Source organism: Sardina pilchardus, chromosome 15 (assembly GCF_963854185.1).
Source record: "Sardina pilchardus chromosome 15, fSarPil1.1, whole genome shotgun sequence".
NCBI lineage: Eukaryota > Metazoa > Chordata > Actinopteri > Clupeiformes > Clupeidae > Sardina > Sardina pilchardus.
Window position 1 is genome coordinate 14,433,407 of NC_085008.1, and position 21,393 is coordinate 14,454,799.

Genomic DNA, 21,393 nt, shown 5'->3' on the forward strand with positions numbered 1-21,393 from the left:
TGGGTCTGCCTGCTGGGTCGGGGGAAAAGTAAAGACCTCATCATTTTTATAGTTCAATAGGCATATACTGTATGTCCAGTTATGCACTACAAGGGTGCAATATAAATTGAGGTACCGCTGTTTCAAGGGACCGTAATCCCAAAATGTTGCTCTTTGCGGAAGGAGAAAGACACATGAATGAATTTGAGTTTCAGTGAAGTAGGCATTCTTGAAGGCAGTCCGAATTCTTGAAAATACTGCACAAAGCAAGAAAAGCAACTTCATTAGGGTTTATTGAATGTAAGTAGAAATTAATTGAATTAATCTATTGGCTGCAGCAACACTCTGCCTGGCAATTCCTTCACACCAGCAGCCCCAGCCAATCAGAAGTTTGCCAACAAGGCCTTGCGAAGGATTGCACAGACAGACTTTCTGATATGAGCTGAGCTGAATAAACTGAGCAAGCAGATTGGATGCGATTAGTTATGGTCATAATAATGATTATCATCATCATATTCCAGACAGTGGCAGGTTGTTAAAGAGGGTTTTGCCTGTCTGAAACCCTTTACCCTACAAATCCAAATCTGTGCCACACTCACTCTCCCCTTTTGACAATAAGCAGGTGAAGCATTGGCACAATTTTATCCAAAAAGCAGACATCCTCCCCTTCCATGTTTTGCATCAGTCTGTTGGATTTTCAGCACCCGCACCAGAAACAGGTGGCGGAATTAATCCGCTGGACTCAATGCAAGACTGAATTTGGCTGCATTTCTATTCCCTCTCTCAGCCAGACGCTTCCCACCTCAGAATAATTACGCCGAATAGTTTGCATTCAGGGAGGCTCAGCCCAGGGCCAGCTATTTCTTATGCACAATCTGGAGTGTTCTTGCTGAGAGCAGACAGACGAGAGAGAGAGAGAGAGAGAGAGAGAGAGAGAGAGAGGTTGGGTCAGAGTGGCTACCCGTAGCGGTTCTGATGACAGCTCACTGATGCAGTGTGTGTGTGTGTCTATCTCTCTCTTTCTTTCTCTGTCTCTCTGTCTGTCTGTCTCTCTCTCTCTCTCTCTCTCAGTGAGGTGCCAGAGGCCTCTGCCTCTGCTGCTGCCGCTGCTGCCACCACCTCCGCTGCCGCCTCTGCCTCCGCCTCCCCCGTCCCGGCCAGTCCCAAGGTGATGGTGGAGTCCGACCAGGTCAGCCAGACGTCCGGGTGTCCCAGCAGGGCTTCCATAGACGAAGACGAGGACGTGCCAATCACAGACATCTACTTCGTAAGCATCCTGTTCTTTCTCTTTCCAAAGCCCTGAAATAAGAGAAGCAGCCGGTGAGAAAAGCCTCCAGCCCTGCTTTTAGAAATGAACAAGAAGGTCCCAAGAAGACCGAATGTACCCTCTGTGGAAACCCCACCCCCTCATACATTCCATCTCATACGTGTTTCTCATACACACCGTCACTCTCTGTCACCATATCATTGTATGACCATTTACATAACAGAACTGACAACAGAGCAGAATGACCGGGACAGCCAAATCGAAAAGCTGTCATGGTCACTAGTAGAGAAAGACCGGGGCTACACCAGGCACATAACCAAAGCACTCTGTTTGCAGAGTGTAAAAATAGTTCTAGGAGACGGTTTTTCAAAATGTTTAAAGGCACATGCTGCTAGCACGTCTGGTGTAGCCTGGTCCATTGATTATAGTGGAAGCTAATTATTGCATCAGACGCTCAGAATGCTTCAGTTACGGGCCCGGTGTGGCCTCCCTGTAAGAGTCAGTGTCTGATGCTCAGAAGGGATGGGCTACTGTAACTGTACGTTGCCCCACAGAAACCCAGCGGAGAGGCCAGCGTGTAGCTGGGAAGGGTGAGCGAGCTGAGATCGGAATGCGAGTGCCATGTGTGTGTGTGTGTGTGTGTGTGTGTGTGTGATGAGTCGAGTGGCCCAGTCTGCCTCTGGTGTCGTCTCAGTCCCTGTCACCAGATCGCCGGGGCTCGGATCTCACTCTGAGATTACGGTTAAAGCTGACACCCAGCACAGCGCCGGGCCCACAGAGATATCCTCCTCTGGCCCTGGCTGCTCTCCCTGAGACGGTCTTTCTGAGATGGCGGGGAGCAGACTGATGACACCTCCTCCCTCTTGATCTCACAGCATGCTGTCAACATGCTCTGTTTATGAGACTGCATGTGTTTGTGTGTGTGTGTGTGTGTGTGTGTGTGTGTGTGCGTGCGTTCTTGCTGTTTTTCCTGTCTTTGCGTCAATGTGGTAATTGTCTTGCATGCCCTGCTGTGATCTGCCTAAAAATAGAATAAGACTTCTGCTTGGGTTGGGCCATTATGTTTTCCACTTCTTGCTATAACTAGTGGTAATTTGGTTAAACAGCGTGGGATGGATTGGAGTGACGATTTGCGATGTGTCTGTGTATGTGTGTTTGCGTGTGGGGGCAATGTCTTACTCATGGGCTAATTTATGTGTTGAGTGGAGGCAATGATGAGGGTAGAGGCTAAAAGCATCACATTGTCACCCTCTGTCTGCTGTAATCATTGTAGGAAACTGGTTCACACCTAGGAATAGAACCATGATACATGATTGTATGGTCCGGATGTGACACTTTTTCGTGCAGGCCATAAACTAGGTAATAAAGGTAAAGATGTGTCCAGTCACTTATGACCACAAAAGTGTGTGTGTCTGTGAGTGCCTTCACTGACGTTGGTTGAAAGTTGATGAGGGAAATGATCATCCTTGTTTAGCAAAATGAAGTAATTGGCACTTCGTAAACAACCCTGCCCTGATTGAGCGGGGAGATGGAGTTGGTTGAGTGGAGGTTTCCGAGACTGCTCTCTGCCCGTCCGCTCTCTCCAGAGCTCCTGCGTGGCAGTGGGGAGGTGGTGGCGTACCGCGCCGGCATCGGGTCACATCTGAATTATTCAGCCTCCGCCACCTTGCGTTACACACGCGCTCCTCTCCGCGCCCCCGGCTCGCTGCGCTGGATTGATCTCCGTCAACCGGCGCCACCCTCTGGGGGTGCTCTGGCTCCACTGGCACAGCCCAGAGAGAGAAGACCCAGCCGAGACACAGCAGGCCGCGCTGTAGTTGGACCAGACGGTAGACTTTAACGTGCCCCTTCATCAAACATTATGCTCATTTTAACACAAGCCAACCACCCAGCAACACACATCACACAGTTTGTCTCTCTACAGTGGTAATCACAAGGCCTCTCTACTTGGGTGCGGTGGTGGCGTCTGGGAGAGACTCAGTCATCTCTCCACAATGCCCCTTGGGAGCACATCACTCTGAGTCACTCATTTCTCAGTTGGCATTGCATAGGACTGGGAAACAGATGTTCTGTCGTGCCACCCATGCCATCTTCATTCCAGTGGTCTGTGCCATCTCTCCTTATCTCTCTCTTTTTTTTCCCGCTCTGTCTCACTTTTCCCCTCTCCATCCTTCCACGCTGGCGGTGCTCCCAGTTTTCAGACGGTTGTCTGCAGGTGTCGTCTCTTGCACCACGGCCAGTCTCTATTCTGTGCTGGAGTGTAAGTCCCACAGGCATTTCAGTGTGCTGCTCTAGCTGCATCCACATAGTCCCCCCGACATGTTAGAACACTGATAGGTAGTAGCTACCAGAGCCATATAAAGAGAGAGTTGCGACAACCCGGGTACAGAAAATTCGGTTTGTGACGTGGTTCGTGTAACTTTAAGTAGTTCAAATAGTTCCCGGAAGCGATTTTGACTGTTCGTTAGAATCATAAAATAACCGTCTTTTACTGTCTGTTAACGAGTGTTCGATCCTAACTTCCGGGAACTATTGTTGAGAAAATATGGAACATTAGCGTCAATGGAGTTGTCGCAACTCTCTCTTTATATGGCTCTGGTAGCTACCAATGTTTTTTTCAGAATGTGTACCATCTCCAGTTAGCATGGGTCAGTCAGAGTTGAATTAAAGCCGCAGTCTGCAATTCTAATGTCATATTCTTTTCGTTAAATTCAGCACATTGCTTCTTCCAGTCCTCATCCTGTATGTTCAGTATGTGCACTTGAAAAATGGTAGTGTTCACACACAGGCTCTGGTTCTGTAAATAGTACACAAGCATAGTGGGTTGGACCGAGCAATAAACAATTCCAAACAAACATGGAGCTTCAGGACCATGGAAGGGAGAGGTGTAATTAGATTGGCTGTTCAAATATAATATCAACAACCTTTCATAAGAATTGCGGACTCCATCTTTAAATCTAGATTTTGCTGTAAAGACAACAGAAAGAACTGTGAGTTAACATAGTGTGAAAAGTTATCCTTCCTGTAGTAACTCCCAGAACTGTAGAAATTTGACAGTGTCACAAAACGCAGACAAGATGGAGACGAGTAAGATCAGCAGTCTCCTCTTTCCCTACCTCTTTCTTTGGTGTGAAATTGGTGGGCTGAACCTCAGTGTTGCTCTTTTCACATCAGCTTGTAAGACATCTATTTGACCATTGGACTGGTGTTTGTATAGCACATGAAAAGCCCTCACAAAGACGCGTATAGAGGGTCTTTTTTTCCCCCTATCCCCCTGCCGCCAGAGCCCGTCACCCTCGGAACTGAGTACAGAGCTCCCATTGAGAACTTAATGGACTCCTGTAGGCGTGTGTGTTTAGGGAGGGTGCAGTTTGTAGTCCCTTTGCTGTGGCTGTCCTGGCACCGTTTCCTCCTGCCCACTTAATTTGTCTCCTTTCCTGGCTGCAGCCACACAGCACCCCGTCACACTCCCCCTGTCCTGCTTGAACTCACCCCCACTTGCTAGAAGACAAGACGGGGGTCTGAAGATCTCATGTAGACAGCCACAGAGCAATCCTCCCGTATAGGCCTCTAGAGTTCCCAACCTTGAATCAATCTGAATGCATGAAGAGGAGTCGGTGGTGTTTTTGTCTTTGATTTGATCATAGCAGTATGCCCTCCGAGCCCTTGTTCTGTCTCTCTCTCTGTGTCCCCCAACCCTCCACCCCACCCTACACACTCCCTCATCTTGTCCCCTTGCTGCATTTCTAATGTTCTTCTCCTGCCTTGTCTTCTCTTCACTTTCTCTCCCCCTCCTCCTCCTCTTTGCCTGCCTGTGCTGCCTTCTCTCTCTCTCTCTCTCTCTCTCTCTCTCTCTCTCTTTCTGTGTGCATCGACGGCTTGCTTTGTGTGGTGCCCTCTGCTGTTTGCCTGCCGTAACTTCAGCCGGAGGAGAGGACCTGGGTGTACTCTCCGCTGCACTATGGCGGCGAGCCAGAGAGCCTGGCCGATGGGGAGGGGGAGAGCCAGACCGTAAGTGTGAGACACAGTGCATGTGGGGTCCATCTCCACCCTTTTCAGTCCATCTCTGTTGCACACCGGCTTGACAGCGATTACGAGCCAGCATTGGCGGCTCTGTATATTTTGTTTGAGTATGGTTCCTATCGCTCTGGCTGTCATGTTAAGTTTGCATGTCAATTCCTATGCTTGAAGTCTCCATATTGATTAAGGTTTCAAACAAAAGAGAGATGCAATCATCATAGTGTACAAGTATAGGTCAATTAACTATTTATAATGACCAGATTTGTTTCTTTAACATATTTATTTTCATTTTTGACCAGTATTTTTGCCCAGAGTTATTGGTCTGACAGCCTCAGTAACACGTAAGAATTTAAAATGGGTACAGTGGTTTTTCAGACATAACGTAGACCACACACTCCTCATGTGATGTTTAAAGTTCCATTTTTGGTGTCTTAAGTGCCCAAGGATGTCATTTTAATCCCTGTTATCAAACACGTATCTTCTCTAAGGATACTTTCAAGTTGGAAATTAAAATCAATTTTTGTCTGGTACTCTTGATTTTTATCAAACCAATAAAATGAACTGCATTTATATGCGCTGTTAATAAGAAACAGAAATGATTTATTCACCCACATCTTGGGTAGTTTTTACATTTAGATGTGATATTTGTCAGTTCAATGCAAATTTCTGCTCTAAATGACCAGCCCTGTTTATGGTGACTTAATTCAAACCCTCATCTTTGGCCTCGCTAGCTCAGTATCAATCAAGGAGACATCTCCTCATCCAAATGCTACAGTGCACATGAGAAAACATTACTTGCCTCATGACGATCTGAGTGGTCATTGCCATCACTTGCTACCAAATTATATTAGTATGTCCTCATAATAATCGTATGCTTATACATTGAAACGCGTATGCTGTGGAGCAGGGCTGGGCTCTTACTGTTATCTTCCTGCTTCCCCCCCGACAGTGATGAGATTGCTGACGATGGCTCGCCCTGGATTTTCCTTCCGGCCTACAGGAGGAGTCATCTGTGTACAGACCTACCTGCGACGGCACCAGGACAAATCTCACTCACACTCTCAGTGTCAGCCCCTGTGTCCAGTTTCTACAGGGTCACAGCCTACTCTGTGACTTAAAATCAGAGGGGATTTTTTGTCCTCCTATTTGTCTCCATTTGTAATGTATGGATTTGTATGTAATGGTTCCTCCCATCAGCTGACACTCCACGTATGTGTATTTGACCCATATCACGGTGAATGATTTTTTTTTGTACGATTGATTGTTTTTTCTTTATTTGTGCACTTTTCAGATATTACTGTGAAGGTGATGTGTGTTTCACTTTACATGTAGGAAAGCTGAAATCAAAGGCTGTTTTTAAGCCTTGGCCTTTTTCTACTTGATGAAAAGCTATTTACCTGAGGAAGCAGCAACATCCTACTGGGTAGGCACTTAACTAACAATCTAGTATCACCATATAGTTCCTTTGGTTTTCTTAGAGAGGTCCATTATGCGTTATTTAACTAAAATGTAAAAAAGAAAAACAGCCTAGTTCTTATGTAAACTAAAGTACACTAACTTTAATCATGTTTAGAGAGCAAATCAGTCCTCATCAGATGTTACATTGAAGAGTCTTCCAAGACAGCTAATCTGACTAAATTCCTCCTAGTGGCTTAATTTCATAAATGTTAATACATTTGCTGGAACGATAATATTACTCAGTAGACATGTCACCGTGAAGTTTTGTATTCCTGAATCAATTATGTGGGCTTTTGTTACTTAAAGTCTTTGAACAGATTAAGCTTCACTGTACAGAGAGATGTATTCAGTTTGAGGAGGTGATGGAACATGTGCTCCTACTGACGGGTCCAAGACCAGATCATTTTTTAAGGCCAAATACCCCTAACGTAGTTTCCTAACGTTTTTTGTTTGTTTGTTTGTTTTGTTTGGTTTTATTTTGTTTTTAAAACCCTTTCCAGATGCTCCATTTTTAGGGTGCGTGTGCCCCATATTCCTGGCTGCTTTCAGACAGCACTTTATCATGTTTTATGTCTGAAAAAATGTCCATACAATCGTTTCAAAGACCGAGAAGGCTTTTTTGCATTGATGGTCCTTATCTAATACGTAATTTAAAGATGTACATTCACATGGCCTTGATGTAAATTGTGTCTCTCCTCTTTGTTACATTTATTTATTGTGTATGTGTGTGTGTGTGCGTGTGCGAGTGAGATTGATTGGGTTTAAATGAGTGTGTGTGTTCGCGTGCAGGAGGGAATCTCTTGTCAAAGCAATGTACAATACAGATCATTGATCATGTGCAGTGGCCAGTCAATTGCTGTTAATACATTATAACGGGACAGTAGCAGCAATATATTTGTCAAAAAAAGATAAAACAGTTCTGACATAACGTTTCATTTTCATTGCCTTATGATTGTTTCTTTAGACATTTTGGTTTTGTGATATTGTATTCATTTGTCATCTTTTTATCCTATTCCTTTATAATTGTTTTCCTGAGAATGTGTACATAGGTATATAAATACATATATAAAGATATATAAATATATTTTCCATTTGGATGGGAGAATATTATTTTTATTTGATTTATTTGATTTTTATTTTTTTGCAAGTTGCTTGCAAGAAATGCTTTTGATCTACATTCTGGACTGTACAATATATTACCAGATGTTATGAGATGCAGCTATATTTATTGTGTGTACACAGGAGCTGTTTCTTTGTATGGTGTGTTTCACAGAAGTTGACGGGAGATTTCAGTACATGCAAATGTATCCATAGCGTATTCTTCCGACCGTTTAGCTGTATTCGTGTAGCCTATGTTCGGTCAAATGCTGTGTGTCCTCTCTGAAGGGAAGTCGTTTGAATAAAGAGACATAGCATGATTTAAAATTAATATAATATGCATATCAAAATATGAATCTTTAGTGTATGTGTATAGAAACATCCGTGTGTTTATCAACAAAGATGAACAGGTGTGGTGTGTGTGTTTGTGTGTTGAGTGCGTGTGCGTGAAGACTTTCAGAATGGGAGTAAATAAAGAAAATAAAAAAGTTTGGTGTCTAACTGCTTGCTGTTTAGGCCTCCTATGTTTACATTTTCACCCATTTTTGCTCTGAATTGTAAATGGTTGGCTTGTTTTCCTGCTTTCAAATCTACCACTGGCTTAAGGCAAAGATCCTAGAGCGGAGCATAACATTTTAAGGGCCTACGGGAGGATGGGGTGAGATTTGTACATTCTTCATCCTTTGTTGCTACCCCAGATTTAAAAGAACACCATATGAAAGGCGCCCCAAATAAAATGTATTATAATTATTATAGGTTTGCAAAATAAGCATTCCTTAAATTGTTATGGCAATAAATGTGTTCTTTTAAATCTGGGGTGGCAACAAAGGATCAATTCTCTCCACAGACCAAAACCAAATATTTTTCTATTGATTAAATATACATAGCCTACTTTCATCTTATTCAAATGGCATCTTGTTTTCTTTTTCCTCCCTTTTGTTGTCCCGTTGGATTCAGACACAGACAGAGAATACTGCCAGATTGTCTACTTGCTTTATAAATCGTCTCTGATACTGCTTTTGGTTTTGGGGAATGTAGACATTCTACAAGGACCACCTTAGGCCTAGGCCTACAAGATGTTTTCCAAACAATGCAATGCTAGTTGATATATCACACACGAGACACCCCCATGTGGCACTTCATAGCCCAGTGGAATGGAAAGGGCTCAAATGTGATATAATAATAATCATAATAATAATACATTTTAATTAAAGTGTCATGACGCCCAAGGTCACTTCACGGTTGGCAAGGTTGTAAAATCATCTAAAAAAATTATACACTGATTAATAAAATACCAGTCTTTTTTTTTTTTTTTTTTTACAGTTTACTTACAGGTGTGAGTGAGTATTTGTGTCTGTGCGCTATGCCAGTTCAGGCCTACTCACACTTGTGCCCTCTGTTCTAGAATCTTTGGTAGAAAGTAACAAACGAACCATAACAAAACAGTGTAGCGTTACACCTTGTCCTAACCGAACGCGATGCGAGCGAACATTAGCGATAAAATCCATTTAATTCCATTGTTTTCAATTGGAGTGTCCAGACTGAAGCGACGCGAGCAGCGCGACGTTTTTAAGAGAACTTTTGTCGGACGCCCCGTTTCTATTTTCTTTTTGACGCTCGCATTGCTCTACTATTCTGAATGAGAAATATGGAATCCCGTGACACAACACAATGGCATATTTAACGGATTCAGTGTAGACAGACAATATTGACAGTCGCTCGCTTGGATCTGGTTAGGACACGGTGTTAGGCTAGCGATTGTAGCATATTAAATTCCCCTGGCCCGTCTTTCTTGTTTGAAGAGAGTTGTTTGTTTCCTGACGGCTACAATGATATGGCTTTGAGGTAACTGCCAAGATGGACATGAGATATTTTTGTCCAACAGTGAAGGTAAGCCATGGTGTGAAGCACGTTTTTTTTTTTAAGAAATCAAGTCTGCGATCTAGCAGGGGTGGGAGCAAGCAGACACAATTTATTTGTTTTATTGGTGAAAAATTTTAAATGATAAACAACAACTTAGTAATCAGAATAATTTAGATAACTACTGCTTCAGCCTATCCTGCATACCTGTTTTTAGACTAAGCTTTAGGAAGATGAGAATGTAATTGATGTAAATGTAAAACGACGTGTAAATTAGGCTATATGACCTTTGTCAACTAGCCCCTGCTTGACAATGTGGTTTCTGAAGCATCTCATATCCAGAATCTAACGGAGGCTCTCAGTTCTGGCTATCATCAACAAATCAGGCAGGAGAACCACATTCAGCCATCTGGGTCCTTACTCCATGCATGTCATGGAGACATTAATTTGGAAAAAAACACAGTAAGTGTACCTAAGTGTAAATGTTTGTTCTCTATTTTTGCTAAACATAAACAACTGAGGTCAGTAGTGATACATGGTGCTTATGCTTAACAATTTTCTTTCTCAGAGTGACCAGCATCCATACTCTATTTCATCAAACCATACCCCACTGCTGTCTGAAATCGCAAGTTTGAAGAGGGACCTGAGTGATGTTCAGCTAAAACACCAGAACATTGTTCAAGAGCTAAACCAGTCCATTCACTCTGCTCAGTGTGGTATCAGCAATTCAAAGCTAATCCTACCACAGAATATGCAACTCTTCAAACAGGAACAACAGGTGTCTGATGGCAAGGTTCTTTGCCTGGATCAAAACCTCACAGGCAACCTCACATCCGAAACAAATGTCGGAGATAATATCCAAGCTCTCAACCACACTGTGGAGACTTCGGAATTTAAGGAACAGACAGATGTGAAAACCTTGAGAATGCAAATGGCATTTTTCGAGGAGAAGATCACTTCCTTGCAGAGAAAATTAAGAGCATCAGAGGAAAAACTCCATTCCTTGCAGGAAAAGTTGTTTTATTCAGAACAAAAAGCACAGTCTGTGCAAGCCAGATTAATAAACTCCAATGGCAGGGCATTTTACCTGGAGGAAGCCATCATGTCTGCAGAGGATGTTGTGCAATCTCAAAAGAAAGCCCTGCTGGAAAGTGAAACTCGAGCAACCACTGCCAAAATCCAACTCGAGTTTTTGCAGGAGCAGAACCTGGAACACCAAAAGTCAGTACAGAAAATGTCAGAATCTCTTGGAGCCTCAGAGGAACTGTGGAAAAGAGTGCCTGAGATGGGAATTAGTTTAGAGCATTACAAAAGACAGGTGGACATTTTGCAACATGCACTGAGCAGGGCTGATTCCATGCACAAAGAGGAAATGGAACAGCTCGAAAGTAAAATGGAGAAACAGGCCGTACATCAGCAAAACCTGCAAAATGAAGGTGAGTTATGCAGTTATTTTCATGCCGCTCTGACTGTCATTGTAGTTACAGAACTTCAGTTTTTTTTTATAATCATATTATAACATACATATAACACGTAAGCTACCATCCTATTCTTAGTTTTGGATTTATCTAAGAAATTACTTCAAGAGCGACTACAAATGAGAGAGAACCTTATAGAATCAGTTAAATATGAAGAGCATGTCCAAGACCCTATGCAGGAAGCAAGGTAGGCTTTACAGTACATATGATATACAACCAACAGGTAGGTTTATTTTTTTTGATGAAAACCTTTAATTTAACCATTCACTGATATACCCAGATAAACAGGCTGAAAGCCTAATACTTTTTTAACTCTTTAGTCAAAATAATTCTAGTGAATCATTGAATTACAACAAAAATGATCTATCCAGGGTAAATTTAAAGGGGTGAAATAAAATCTATTGCTGATCATTTCTAGAGTTTGCTAGAGTTTTTACCAGATGTTGAACACAATGCCCTACTTGCCATCTGTTACAGGCAGGGTGCTAGGAAACAGAGTAACAGCCAATGTTATGATATGGATAATCTGAGCGGTTGGGGGCAGGTTGGGACAACCGAGCAGAACATCATGCAACATGGGAGCAGACAAACACCTGAACTGGACATGGGGGAGAGACCATTACAAGCCTGTCTGAATAGCTTACTAAAAGAGTTCATGGAACTTAGGGGAAATATTAACACAGTCCTGAAAGACCATGAAGAAAGCAATAACCAGAAGAGGTGGGATTGGATGAAGGTACAGGAACAGAGCCAAGAGTGGGAGAGAAGGGCTGGGAAACTGGTATGATAAATTACTTTACAGCACATACTTATGGCATACGATCAAGTGTGCACTGACATGGCATACGATCAAGTGTGCACTGACCCCCTTATTCTTGACATTTTGGAACCATTCTCTTTCTAAACTAACTGTTTCTCAATAACCCACAGGTGGACAGCTTGTATTACTTTCAAAATCAACAGATGCTTGGAAATAAAGGAGGCCTCAGTGATGGAACTGATATGGCATCACAGACAGGAAACCCATGCATTCACCACTCTCCTGAAGTGATGCCTCACAAAGAGGACATCAGACTTTACTCTTGGCCTCAAAATTCACACAGGTAGGCTCGTAACTCAACATGAACTTTGCATAAAAAATGTTGTGTTATGTAGCACATTTTGTGTTATGTGCACATTCGTACAAGTGTGGAACATATCCCTACCATGTGCTTAGTGTTACAAGGATACAAGGAGTTTTATTTGTCACATGCATATCATTACCGAAGAATGCAGTGAAATTTGTCAGTTCCATCGCCTGTTGTGCACATGGGGGACATGGGGTTGAGAAGTATTGACATGTGTCTCTTCCTGTTTCTCTGCCTTTAATATATTGTAACAGGCCAGATTTGGGGAATAGTAAGCAATGTCAGTTTCATCTACCAAATGGATTCACATACTCTGACAGCATGCTGGATCTGACAGTCCAAAAACACTATAAAAATGTCCTGAGAGGTAATGCGGCAATTAAGAGAATACCACATCAGTCACATTCATAGCGGAATTGTTAACATAGAACAGTAATTATCATTTGTGTACAAGTCGAAGTCAAGCCACGCTGATATCCATGTCATGTGACTTCCCCCCCCCAGAGGGATTCCATGGGAACACTCAAGGTTTACAACGGATGCCATGAAGCCAAGAATTTCAGTTCAGTTGTACTGTTACTGTTGTGTAAACAATTATTTATCCACAATTATTTTGATCAATAAAATGTCAATATATTTGTGCATCTGCTATTATTAGTTATCATTCTGTTGAACAGCTAGATCTGTTATCAGTGTCAGTAATCTATCAAGTGATGACAATCACATCATTATCATCAACAATAACTATATAGGCTACCTAGTGTCGTATTGAACTGTCGGCTACATTCGTGAAATTCTATGGAATATTTTGCCTATCTTTGATTCTTACTGGAGACTTTGGCATAGGCATTTCCCTTGAAATATCTTGCAGCCTACAAAAACAGGCGGGTTGTTAATAGTTCGGCCTACTGGTAGAGGTGTGGTCTACATTTGATTTGCTGTATTTTCTTCTACAGTAACACAAGGTAGAAAGTGCTGACTAGACATGGATCACGGGTTTCCCACATGGAATTGACAGTGATGAAATACACGAAGATGATCTTGTTGAGGCCAAAGTCCTCCCTCTAGTGGCAGTATTTCCATGGTCTATCTTTCCACCAGCTTTTATAGCCCGAGAGCCCCTACCTACCCCCTCGAGGCCGCTTAGGTTTCCTGCCGGTCTGACACAATCCGATTGTCCTCGCATAGTTTTTATCTTGTGAGGGAAAAAGCTCAACAATGGGAACGCGCGATGATGAATACGATTACTTATTCAAAGGTATGTTTTTTCATGTTTTACTAAGCCAGTGTATTTGGTGCTAAGTCATGGCTAGTAAGCTATTGGTACCGTTAACTAGCAACCCATTTGGCTAACAGTAACGTTACCTGAGCCTAAAAGAGGAAGTCTTTGAAAGCAGTTATTTCTCAGCATGAACTTGGGTTAGCTGGTAAACTAGAAATGGGAAGCAGATGAGAGATAGGCAATGTCAGGCAAATTATTTCAAGATGACTTTGCCTCTAATCTGTTATTTGTGTAGCGTTTGCACTGCTGACAAGTACAGCATTAACGTTTGCGGATATGTGTAGCTTCTCAGCTAGCGTATATCGTCGTCGCTAGCTTGCTGGCTAATGTTAAATAAATAAAGTCGGTCCACCCGCTAGGTCTACCAGTTAGCCAGGTCATGGGCAACCAAATAACAGTCAGCTTAGCTAAACTAAGCGTGTACATTACTATCTGAATTCGCTGACCTTGTAAAGCCGAACGAGAGAAGACTATTGATAATAATAGTAGAATAATTTAGCTGGGCCCCTGTGTTGTGACAACCAGATAGACGGGCTGGTTCGTAGCTAGCTTTGGTTAGCCTTAAGCTAACCTAAGTCCGCTAGTTGGCATTCCTTTAGCCACTGGTCAGATCACAAAGGTAATGTTACCCTTCCTGGATAGCCATCGTCTAACGTTGCCACAGTATTTCCTATTACATGTTTTCTGTTACGGAGGCTGATGTAGTGATATCAAGGTGACATGAGTCCCTTATTTTACCCGACATATTAGTCGTTTTACCTGGGAGTAACGTCAGTTAGTGCTTGATAGCGACAGGTGTGTTCTGTCTGCAGTCTGGTTAACTTAATGTTACCCTGTCAGCTAACATCACCATAGTGCATCGTCTTTTAGATTTAGATATGATCTCAAACATAGTTCTTTTGTCCAACAAAATTAACACGCATGTAATATCCATACCAACCATAGTGTTAGAGCCAGACAAATAAAAAAAAAAACACATTTTCAAACGGAATCCTCAAGGTAGTTGTTATGAACCTCCTGTGAAGTTAGCCGGATAGCGCAGTGTCGAGGAAGATATTGGCCAAGTTGTCTTCAGTGATCACTGATCACCTGCATTAGATCAGTTGCATAGGTGGCACACAGGTGGTAATAGTGGTGTAACGGTATCGTCTGGATTAACACTGGTCAACTGTTGAGTCGACAGCCACTTAAGGGTTTTGTTCCAATCTGCAGAAATGGTTGACATTTTCCTTTGAATGACAGCTGTCCAGTATGACTATAGTGACCTTTACAGTGACCTCTGTCACTAAATGATCTCGGCACTAGTAATGTTTGTGTGTGAAAATGCATAGCTAGAATATATAGCAATGCAATTTGGTATGTCGATGATGACATACATGTTTGACAGGTTTTTTTAATGTTGTTTTTTTTATGGCACACAACAATGAGATGCATCTCCATTCAGCAAGGGGTAGTTCAGGTCATCTATTTCCTCATGCATTGATGCCTAGTAGTCACTGCATGTTTATAGGCCCTAGAATGTTGAAGTACATTACTCTGGTTTATGTCTGTCAAAATGACAAAGGGGGACTTTCATAGGCCAAGGCAACAGTAAGGGCTAATGTTATGCATACATATGTATGTAAGTAACCCTGTAAAATATGTGGATGTGGATCTATGGGCAATATAAAAAAATGCTTTTTTACAAGATAACTGTTGACCGTTCAGATTCCTTTTGCTAGCCATTGGGCAGGGGAAGTTAAGGTTGGCCAGGATGTCCTCACCTCAGTTGTGTCCTTAATAATGATTAATAACAACGGCCAGTTAGATTAATTTGACTTTCATGAGAGTATGGCCCCATGAATAAATGGATTTACCTTATCCTGACACAGCCTTGCACCAGTTGAATACTTTTGTGGAGTGATGTCGATCTGAGAATGAGAACTAGGCTAGGGAACTGTGTAAATGTCCTTATCGTTTAGAAAGATATTGACACAAGTAAAGGTGGTTGTGTTAATATCCACATCAAGGTCTTAAAATTGAGGGGTAGTGCATGATGCAGTGAAATATGTCTGGTGCAATGTCAGCTCTTGGGATAGCCTTTTCATTGCACTCTCCCTGCATTGTATCTAGACCTGAGATGGAATAGGCAGGCTATATGCATAAAGAAGAAAATCAGGATTTTCAAAGTGACTGAATGGGACCGGGAAGACACATGCAAAGAACCACATTTAAATAGCAATTTGTAGGTTGATTTCTAAACTGAATTTATACTTCATCTTGTCTGAAATAATTTTTTATATTTTAAAAATGTATATACGAATAAGGCCTAATATGTTTTACAAAACCTACAGACACTAATTCAGAAGAAAGTGTACCCATTTTAAGCAGGCTCGCTAGAAAGTCGTGGCAGAAGAAATATGGGTTGTTAAACAGTTTGATGTAATTTGCCATTTTGCCCAATTGTCAGGAAATATTGTGAATATTCCAATAGGACTTCAAATAAAGGCAGTCTACATGGATGTTTGATCAACAGCAACGTAAAAAGTATGATTGCTAAAGCAGATTTATTAAACAATATCAAGATACTGTCATAGAGGCAGACACAACGCCACTCTGGTGAGCGTCACTCGCCAACTCTACTTCTTATCTCCCTGTCCCATGTCTCTCTTAGGTAGCTCATAATTATAGGGTTGTGGCCCGTCACAGGCGTTTTCATTGTTTGTAATCTCCTCCGAGTCTGTGTCAGGAACCATACACCAATTATTGAACTTGACCTGTTTACCTCTTGTTACCTCACTTCTGGTTAGTGATATATAGATTCGGAAGTTTATTTCACAATTGTATCACTGTTGTTTCTGGCATTTGATTTTTGTCTGGGAATCTATTTCTCTCAGTTATCTACACTATTTTTAAAGGGGATTTTCTCCCCCTGGTTGAACACCAGTGTCTTGCCGTTTCTGTTTAGACATTTCCTGTACAGTAATGTGCTTTCAAAATATTGCCTACTTGTGACATTCAATGCTGTTGAGGCAAAAGCAAAGCTTGTATCTTAAAATGTTCGTGGCACATTTTGTTTGTCAAGTCAGTTGTCTTCACTCACGTATTTCCGTTCTTTTCTGGTGGCAGTGGTGCTGATTGGGGACTCTGGTGTTGGAAAGAGTAACCTGCTGTCTCGCTTCACTCGGAATGAGTTCAACCTGGAGAGCAAAAGCACCATCGGAGTGGAGTTTGCCACACGCAGCATTCAGGTGGACAGTAAGACAATAAAGGCTCAGATCTGGGACACAGCTGGACAGGAGCGCTACAGGGCCATCACGTCAGCGTAAGTAGGAGGGTCACTGGAATACAGGAGAGGTCAGGGTTGGTCCTTCATTGATCCTCTGACCATTTAAAGGCTTTAGAGAGTAAATAGATTAGTTCCCCTTTGTTGGGGTGCCAGTGTTTTACCGTTGATGTTTTGTCAGGTAGATTGGGATAATGGGCATTAATTAAAATGTTTTTCTAAGTAACAGAATCCGAGCTACAGTATAGGTGACCTGTTGAGAGTAAAGAGAAAGTACTGAAGGTTATTCGTTTGAGCAAAGAGGAAGCTAGAGGTGTTTCAAAAGAAGGTGGTTTTTGGAGAGAAATGAGTCCTCAAGTTGTATGCAATGTCCTGCTCTCTTACAGGAAATATCTTTCTTAAATTATGCTTGACCTTTTTCCACTAACTTTTAAAATGACTTTTTCAAATATACAGTAGGTTGTATAATATATATTATCTAAGTTTACGATCTGTTGCATTCCCTCACATCCTATGTGACTTTATTACCCAAGGTATTATCGGGGTGCAGTTGGCGCTCTGCTGGTGTATGACATCGCCAAGCACCTGACCTATGAGAATGTGGAGCGCTGGCTGAAGGAGCTGAGGGACCATGCCGACAACAACATCGTCATCATGCTGGTGGGCAACAAGAGTGACCTGCGCCATCTGAGGGCCGTGCCCACTGACGAGGCCCGGGCCTTTGCAGGTAAACACACTGCACTCTGGCGACCACATTTTACTTGTCTCTGATGTCTCACTTTAAGCCTTCGTTCTTTATTTATTTCTTTTTCCTTTTTTTACTTGTCTCCAGAGAAAAACACCCTGTCTTTCATTGAAACATCAGCCCTAGACTCAACAAACGTGGAGGAGGCTTTCAAGAACATCCTAACAGGTATCTTCTCCACTATCATTGTTAGTAGTGTTACATAAACAAACAATAATGTAATTCAAGGCATTTCAGTTCTTGATTGATGCATCAGCAAATGCCTCCTGTACAAGAAATCACATTTGTTCGGTAAAGTTTTAGGTTTCTTATATTTTCTCTGTGGTACATTGAATTAAAGGGTCTGGGCATATACTCTGTGGTTAATCTGAATTAGACTTTAGCACAGTGCCATTTTTGTTGAGGTAAACTTAATTATTGTTCTATCTTAAAGCACACACATTTTTGACCGTGAACCCCAGCTGCTCACATGGCCAGACTCTGTCGGAGGCAGAGACTATTTCAATTTAGCCTCAACTGACTTGAGTTCAGGTCAGGAGAGTAGTAGGTTAACCCTCCAATACAGCACTAGCATTGCAGGTTTATGTAATGACCATACACAAATTTCTATGCAACGTCACAAAAACATGCGCGCGCAACCAAGAGGCAGAAAGCACGATAGAACAGCATAAAGCAGTGCTCTCCATGAAAATATTGCAGTGTATGTTAGTGTCGAAAACTGCACCATTCGAAATGACGATGGTTAGAGAATGTTCAGGAATGTAAAGGAATGCATTTCTTTGCCAAAAAAGACAATGTTATATTGATAATAAAAATGAACGACAAACTCTGAAATTAGATGTTATCAACATTAAGAAAAACAGTGGCACACAAAAAATGCCGATTGTATCTTACAGCAGCCGGTTATTAGATTAACTTTATAACGTTGTGACCGGCCACCCGGCGTCTTCTGCCCCAAGGCGCGCGCATCTAGTTTTGTTGGTAAACAGGAAACCTGTGTATATTTAAAGCTTTTTTAAAAAAATATGCTCGTTACATAAACCTGCAATGAACAGCGAAGGCTTGTGCAAGATTGGGTACAGTGAGGCCAAGTCCACACGTAGCAAAACGATCTTCCCCACCTCCGAGTATCAGGAATCAGGATGAGTCTCACCAATTACTGCAGGCACTGATGACTCGCATAATTCTCATCTGCAGTTTACTGAGTATGGTTATTGCCCTTTTAAGGTCTGTAGTGCTGAAAGAGTGAGGTTTATCTCATGGAGTTAGACCATGAAACTGAAATAAAATATTATAATTAGCTGTGCATTGCTTGTCATAAACCATTTTTCAGCCACATACCACCACCAGCAAAACCATGAACCTGAGTGTGAAGTGCACCTCACAGTTAATTATTTGTTCAACCTACAATTCCTCCAGTAAGGAAATGGGTTGTAAAATTACATTTGTGAACTTTGCCATGTTGTCATTTGCAGAAAGATGCATGCCAACAAAAGGACAAGAGGGGGGCACAAACTAGAGCACAATCAACTCCTTTAGCACTACTGATTTTCTTTTTTCTCTTTTCCTTCTAGAAATCTACCGGATTGTGTCACAGAAGCAGATTGCGGATCGATCTGCACATGATGAATCTCCAGGCAACAACGTAGTTGACATCAGTGTGCCCCCCACCACTGACGGGCAGAAAGGAAATAAACTACAGTGCTGTCAGAACCTGTGACACCCCCCCCCCCCTCCACACACTCACATACAGACACACATACGCTCACACTCACGCACACACGCTGTTGTGCACACACACAACAGGCATACAAACGGCCTTCACCTTTCACCTCTTCCTACACGCGTCATCTCCGCTTTGCCCCTGTGTATTTTGTTGCTGCTGTCTCTCTTTTGACCTCCTTGTCATTTCCACGGAATTCTAGAATGTCGCAGATGAGTATCAATTTCTAGATAACATTCCTTCTCTCTCTCTCTCACTCTCTCTTTCTTTCTTTCTTTCTCTCGTCCTTGTATTTTTTTTCCTGTCTTTTCTCTGCTATGCTAGCTTCAGAGCCTTGTCTTTAGCAGTTAGCAGTTGGTTTATGGCCGCTGATCATGTGACCCGCTCCTGCTGATGGAATGGTGAGAGATCAGACTGACCAGAGCTTTCAGCCCCTCTGGGTGTTTCCTTGGAATCCCTGTACAAATGTGTGGTGTACAATAAGCAAATGTCTTTGTAATTCAAGTCATTTTGACTGACAAGTGGTTCCATGGAAATGCTGGTGAACGAATTTGTAAGGCCTAGATTGTAGAGAAACCAAAGGAGGGCTGCAGTCATTTGTTTGTTTTTGTTTGTTTGTTTGTTTGTTTGTTTGTTTTGGTATCATTTCTCTCCTTGGAAAGGCAACATTTCAAAACGGCACATGTGTTTTTGTGTCAGAGACTTTGTGTTAGTACTGGGAGTATTGGGTGGGGTTACTGTTGGTTTCCTGTGTCAAGTCCTTGGTTATTGATTGCAATTGCAAGTCCATGGTCATTGATTGGGAAGCCAGCATGTAAAGAACTCCACTGTCAATCATCAGAAATATTGAAAACATCATCAGTCAACCTACTAATTGTAATTTACAGAAAGAAAGAACTCTAACCAGTACGTGGCAATACAAATGGTAGTGTTGATAAACCTGTTTACGATGTTGTACATCCTCGTTGGCCACAAATGAATCTTTAACTTAAGAAGAAATTTTGCATTGATGGTTGGTTTGAAAATGCCTTATGTTTCCCCATACTGTCATGAACATGCCTTCTTAAAGTTTGGGTATATGTAACTCTTTTGCATCATTATACATCACTCAATTCTGTTCATTTGCCTTTTATCAAGTAATGTTGAAATAAAAATAAACCAAATCTGTGTCAAACAGTGGCAAGTATTATTTTTAAAACTGTACATTAATTGGAGTAAGTGAATTGAAACAAGGTAAAAGATCACTGAACTTAAGCGAATGACCATGTAAGAGGTCTGACTGACACATAATGAGATGTTGAGTTGACCAAAAGTAAACAAAAACATGGTCTTAAATCAGTCACGTATTCTCATTGTGTACATTTATTTTAAAAATGTTTTTTTGTCTTTCAACATCAATTTGTTTGATAGATTGCACAATTTCACTTGATGGTTTGGTTCCTATTTTAGGAGAGTCACTTATTTCTTTATTATATTCTTAATATTCTTTATATTACTTATATTTAAGTTAGCTTACAATATGTGCTATTCCTACACATTGTTCATTTTTCTACATGGCCTTTGCTGTCTTGCTTGGTACAAGTGTATCTGATTTGCCCAAGATCAAGTCTATGTCTCATTACAGTACTTTACCCTTTCACTATTCACAACTATTCTGGACATATGGCCTTGATGTACAGTGCAATTGTGCAATATTTTAGACCACAAAATGATCTGATCCCATGTGTATTCTCATTCATATCCTTGAAGAGTGACTAAAATTGTTCCAGACTGTCAGTGCCTGCCTACTACAAAGACGGCTCACAGTGGGAGGGAAACATAATTCAACTATTAAGACATTGCATTTCGCCATTCTTTCTTCCATAAGGACAACCACATCTGACCAAACTTCATGCGTAAAAGTCTGTAGCGCTACTTGGGGCTGGCAACAGAATGATCAGAGATGGTTGGTATTTAACTCCCTTTATAGTTATAGTTGTATTAAATCTGAGTGCAGCTAGGTGCCGTTTTGAAATATATAGGCTATATCTGCTTGTTAAAGGAGTTGCATAGAGAATACTCATCAGATTTCAATGATGTGTTTCGGTTTGG

The 21,393-nt window shown here is 41.8% G+C and overlaps 3 protein-coding genes and 1 long non-coding RNA gene across 8 annotated transcripts in view; 3 read left to right on the forward strand and 1 right to left on the reverse strand.

The window, feature by feature from the left end:
* Nucleotides 1-8,313, forward strand: part of pip5k1ca (phosphatidylinositol-4-phosphate 5-kinase, type I, gamma a) — a 30,190-nt gene extending 21,877 nt beyond the window's left edge. For 2 of the 4 annotated variants that reach the window (XM_062556957.1, XM_062556958.1), the window contains exons 16-18: nt 1,051-1,246; nt 5,171-5,257; nt 6,216-8,313. In XM_062556957.1, coding sequence (XP_062412941.1) covers nt 1,051-1,246; nt 5,171-5,257; nt 6,216-6,218 — 286 coding nt within the window. In that variant the 3' untranslated portion in view covers nt 6,219-8,313. Of the gene's footprint in view, nt 1-1,050; nt 3,584-3,848; nt 5,151-5,170; nt 5,258-6,215 lie in introns of those variants that run through there. The other 2 variants (XR_009941545.1, XM_062556959.1) reach the window with 2 other exon arrangements.
* Nucleotides 316-16,759, reverse strand: LOC134102741 (uncharacterized). Its single transcript, XR_009941546.1, has 3 exons — nt 16,652-16,759; nt 10,770-10,889; nt 316-1,278 (listed from the first exon to the last, which is right to left on the reverse strand). It is a non-coding gene; the product is annotated as an uncharacterized LOC134102741 (long non-coding RNA).
* LOC134102738 (uncharacterized) lies at nt 9,574-12,936 on the forward strand. Of its 2 annotated transcripts, none has more exons than XM_062556960.1 (8): nt 9,574-9,712; nt 9,983-10,144; nt 10,251-11,118; nt 11,239-11,347; nt 11,638-11,941; nt 12,091-12,263; nt 12,542-12,654; nt 12,792-12,936. In XM_062556960.1, exons 1-8 carry the CDS (start codon nt 9,680-9,682, stop codon nt 12,833-12,835), a joined length of 1,806 nt encoding a protein of 601 aa, XP_062412944.1. In that variant the 5' UTR covers nt 9,574-9,679; the 3' UTR covers nt 12,836-12,936. The 2 variants fall into 2 exon arrangements, with proteins under 2 accessions (XP_062412944.1, XP_062412945.1); XM_062556961.1 differs by having other exon boundaries at nt 10,011-10,144.
* LOC134102739 (ras-related protein Rab-11B) lies at nt 13,302-20,476 on the forward strand. Its single transcript, XM_062556962.1, has 5 exons — nt 13,302-13,545; nt 16,678-16,873; nt 17,368-17,561; nt 17,667-17,747; nt 19,154-20,476. The coding sequence occupies exons 1-5, from the start codon at nt 13,506-13,508 to the stop codon at nt 19,297-19,299; spliced, it is 657 nt and encodes a 218-aa protein (XP_062412946.1). The 5' UTR covers nt 13,302-13,505; the 3' UTR covers nt 19,300-20,476.
* The last annotated feature ends 917 nt before the right edge of the window (nt 20,477-21,393 follow it).

Coding starts and splice junctions, on each gene's coding strand:
- LOC134102738 (XM_062556960.1), top strand. CDS start 9,680: ATGGACATGAGATATTTTTGTCCAACAGTGAAG. Junction 10,145..10,250: donor TTAATTTGGAAAAAAACACA/GTAAGTGTACCT, acceptor TTTCTTTCTCAG/AGTGACCAGCATCCATACTC. Junction 11,119..11,238: donor GCAAAACCTGCAAAATGAAG/GTGAGTTATGCA, acceptor TCCTATTCTTAG/TTTTGGATTTATCTAAGAAA.
- LOC134102739 (XM_062556962.1), top strand. CDS start 13,506: ATGGGAACGCGCGATGATGAATACGATTACTTATTCAAAG. Junction 13,546..16,677: donor ATACGATTACTTATTCAAAG/GTATGTTTTTTC, acceptor TTCTGGTGGCAG/TGGTGCTGATTGGGGACTCT. Junction 17,748..19,153: donor TTTCAAGAACATCCTAACAG/GTATCTTCTCCA, acceptor TTTTCCTTCTAG/AAATCTACCGGATTGTGTCA.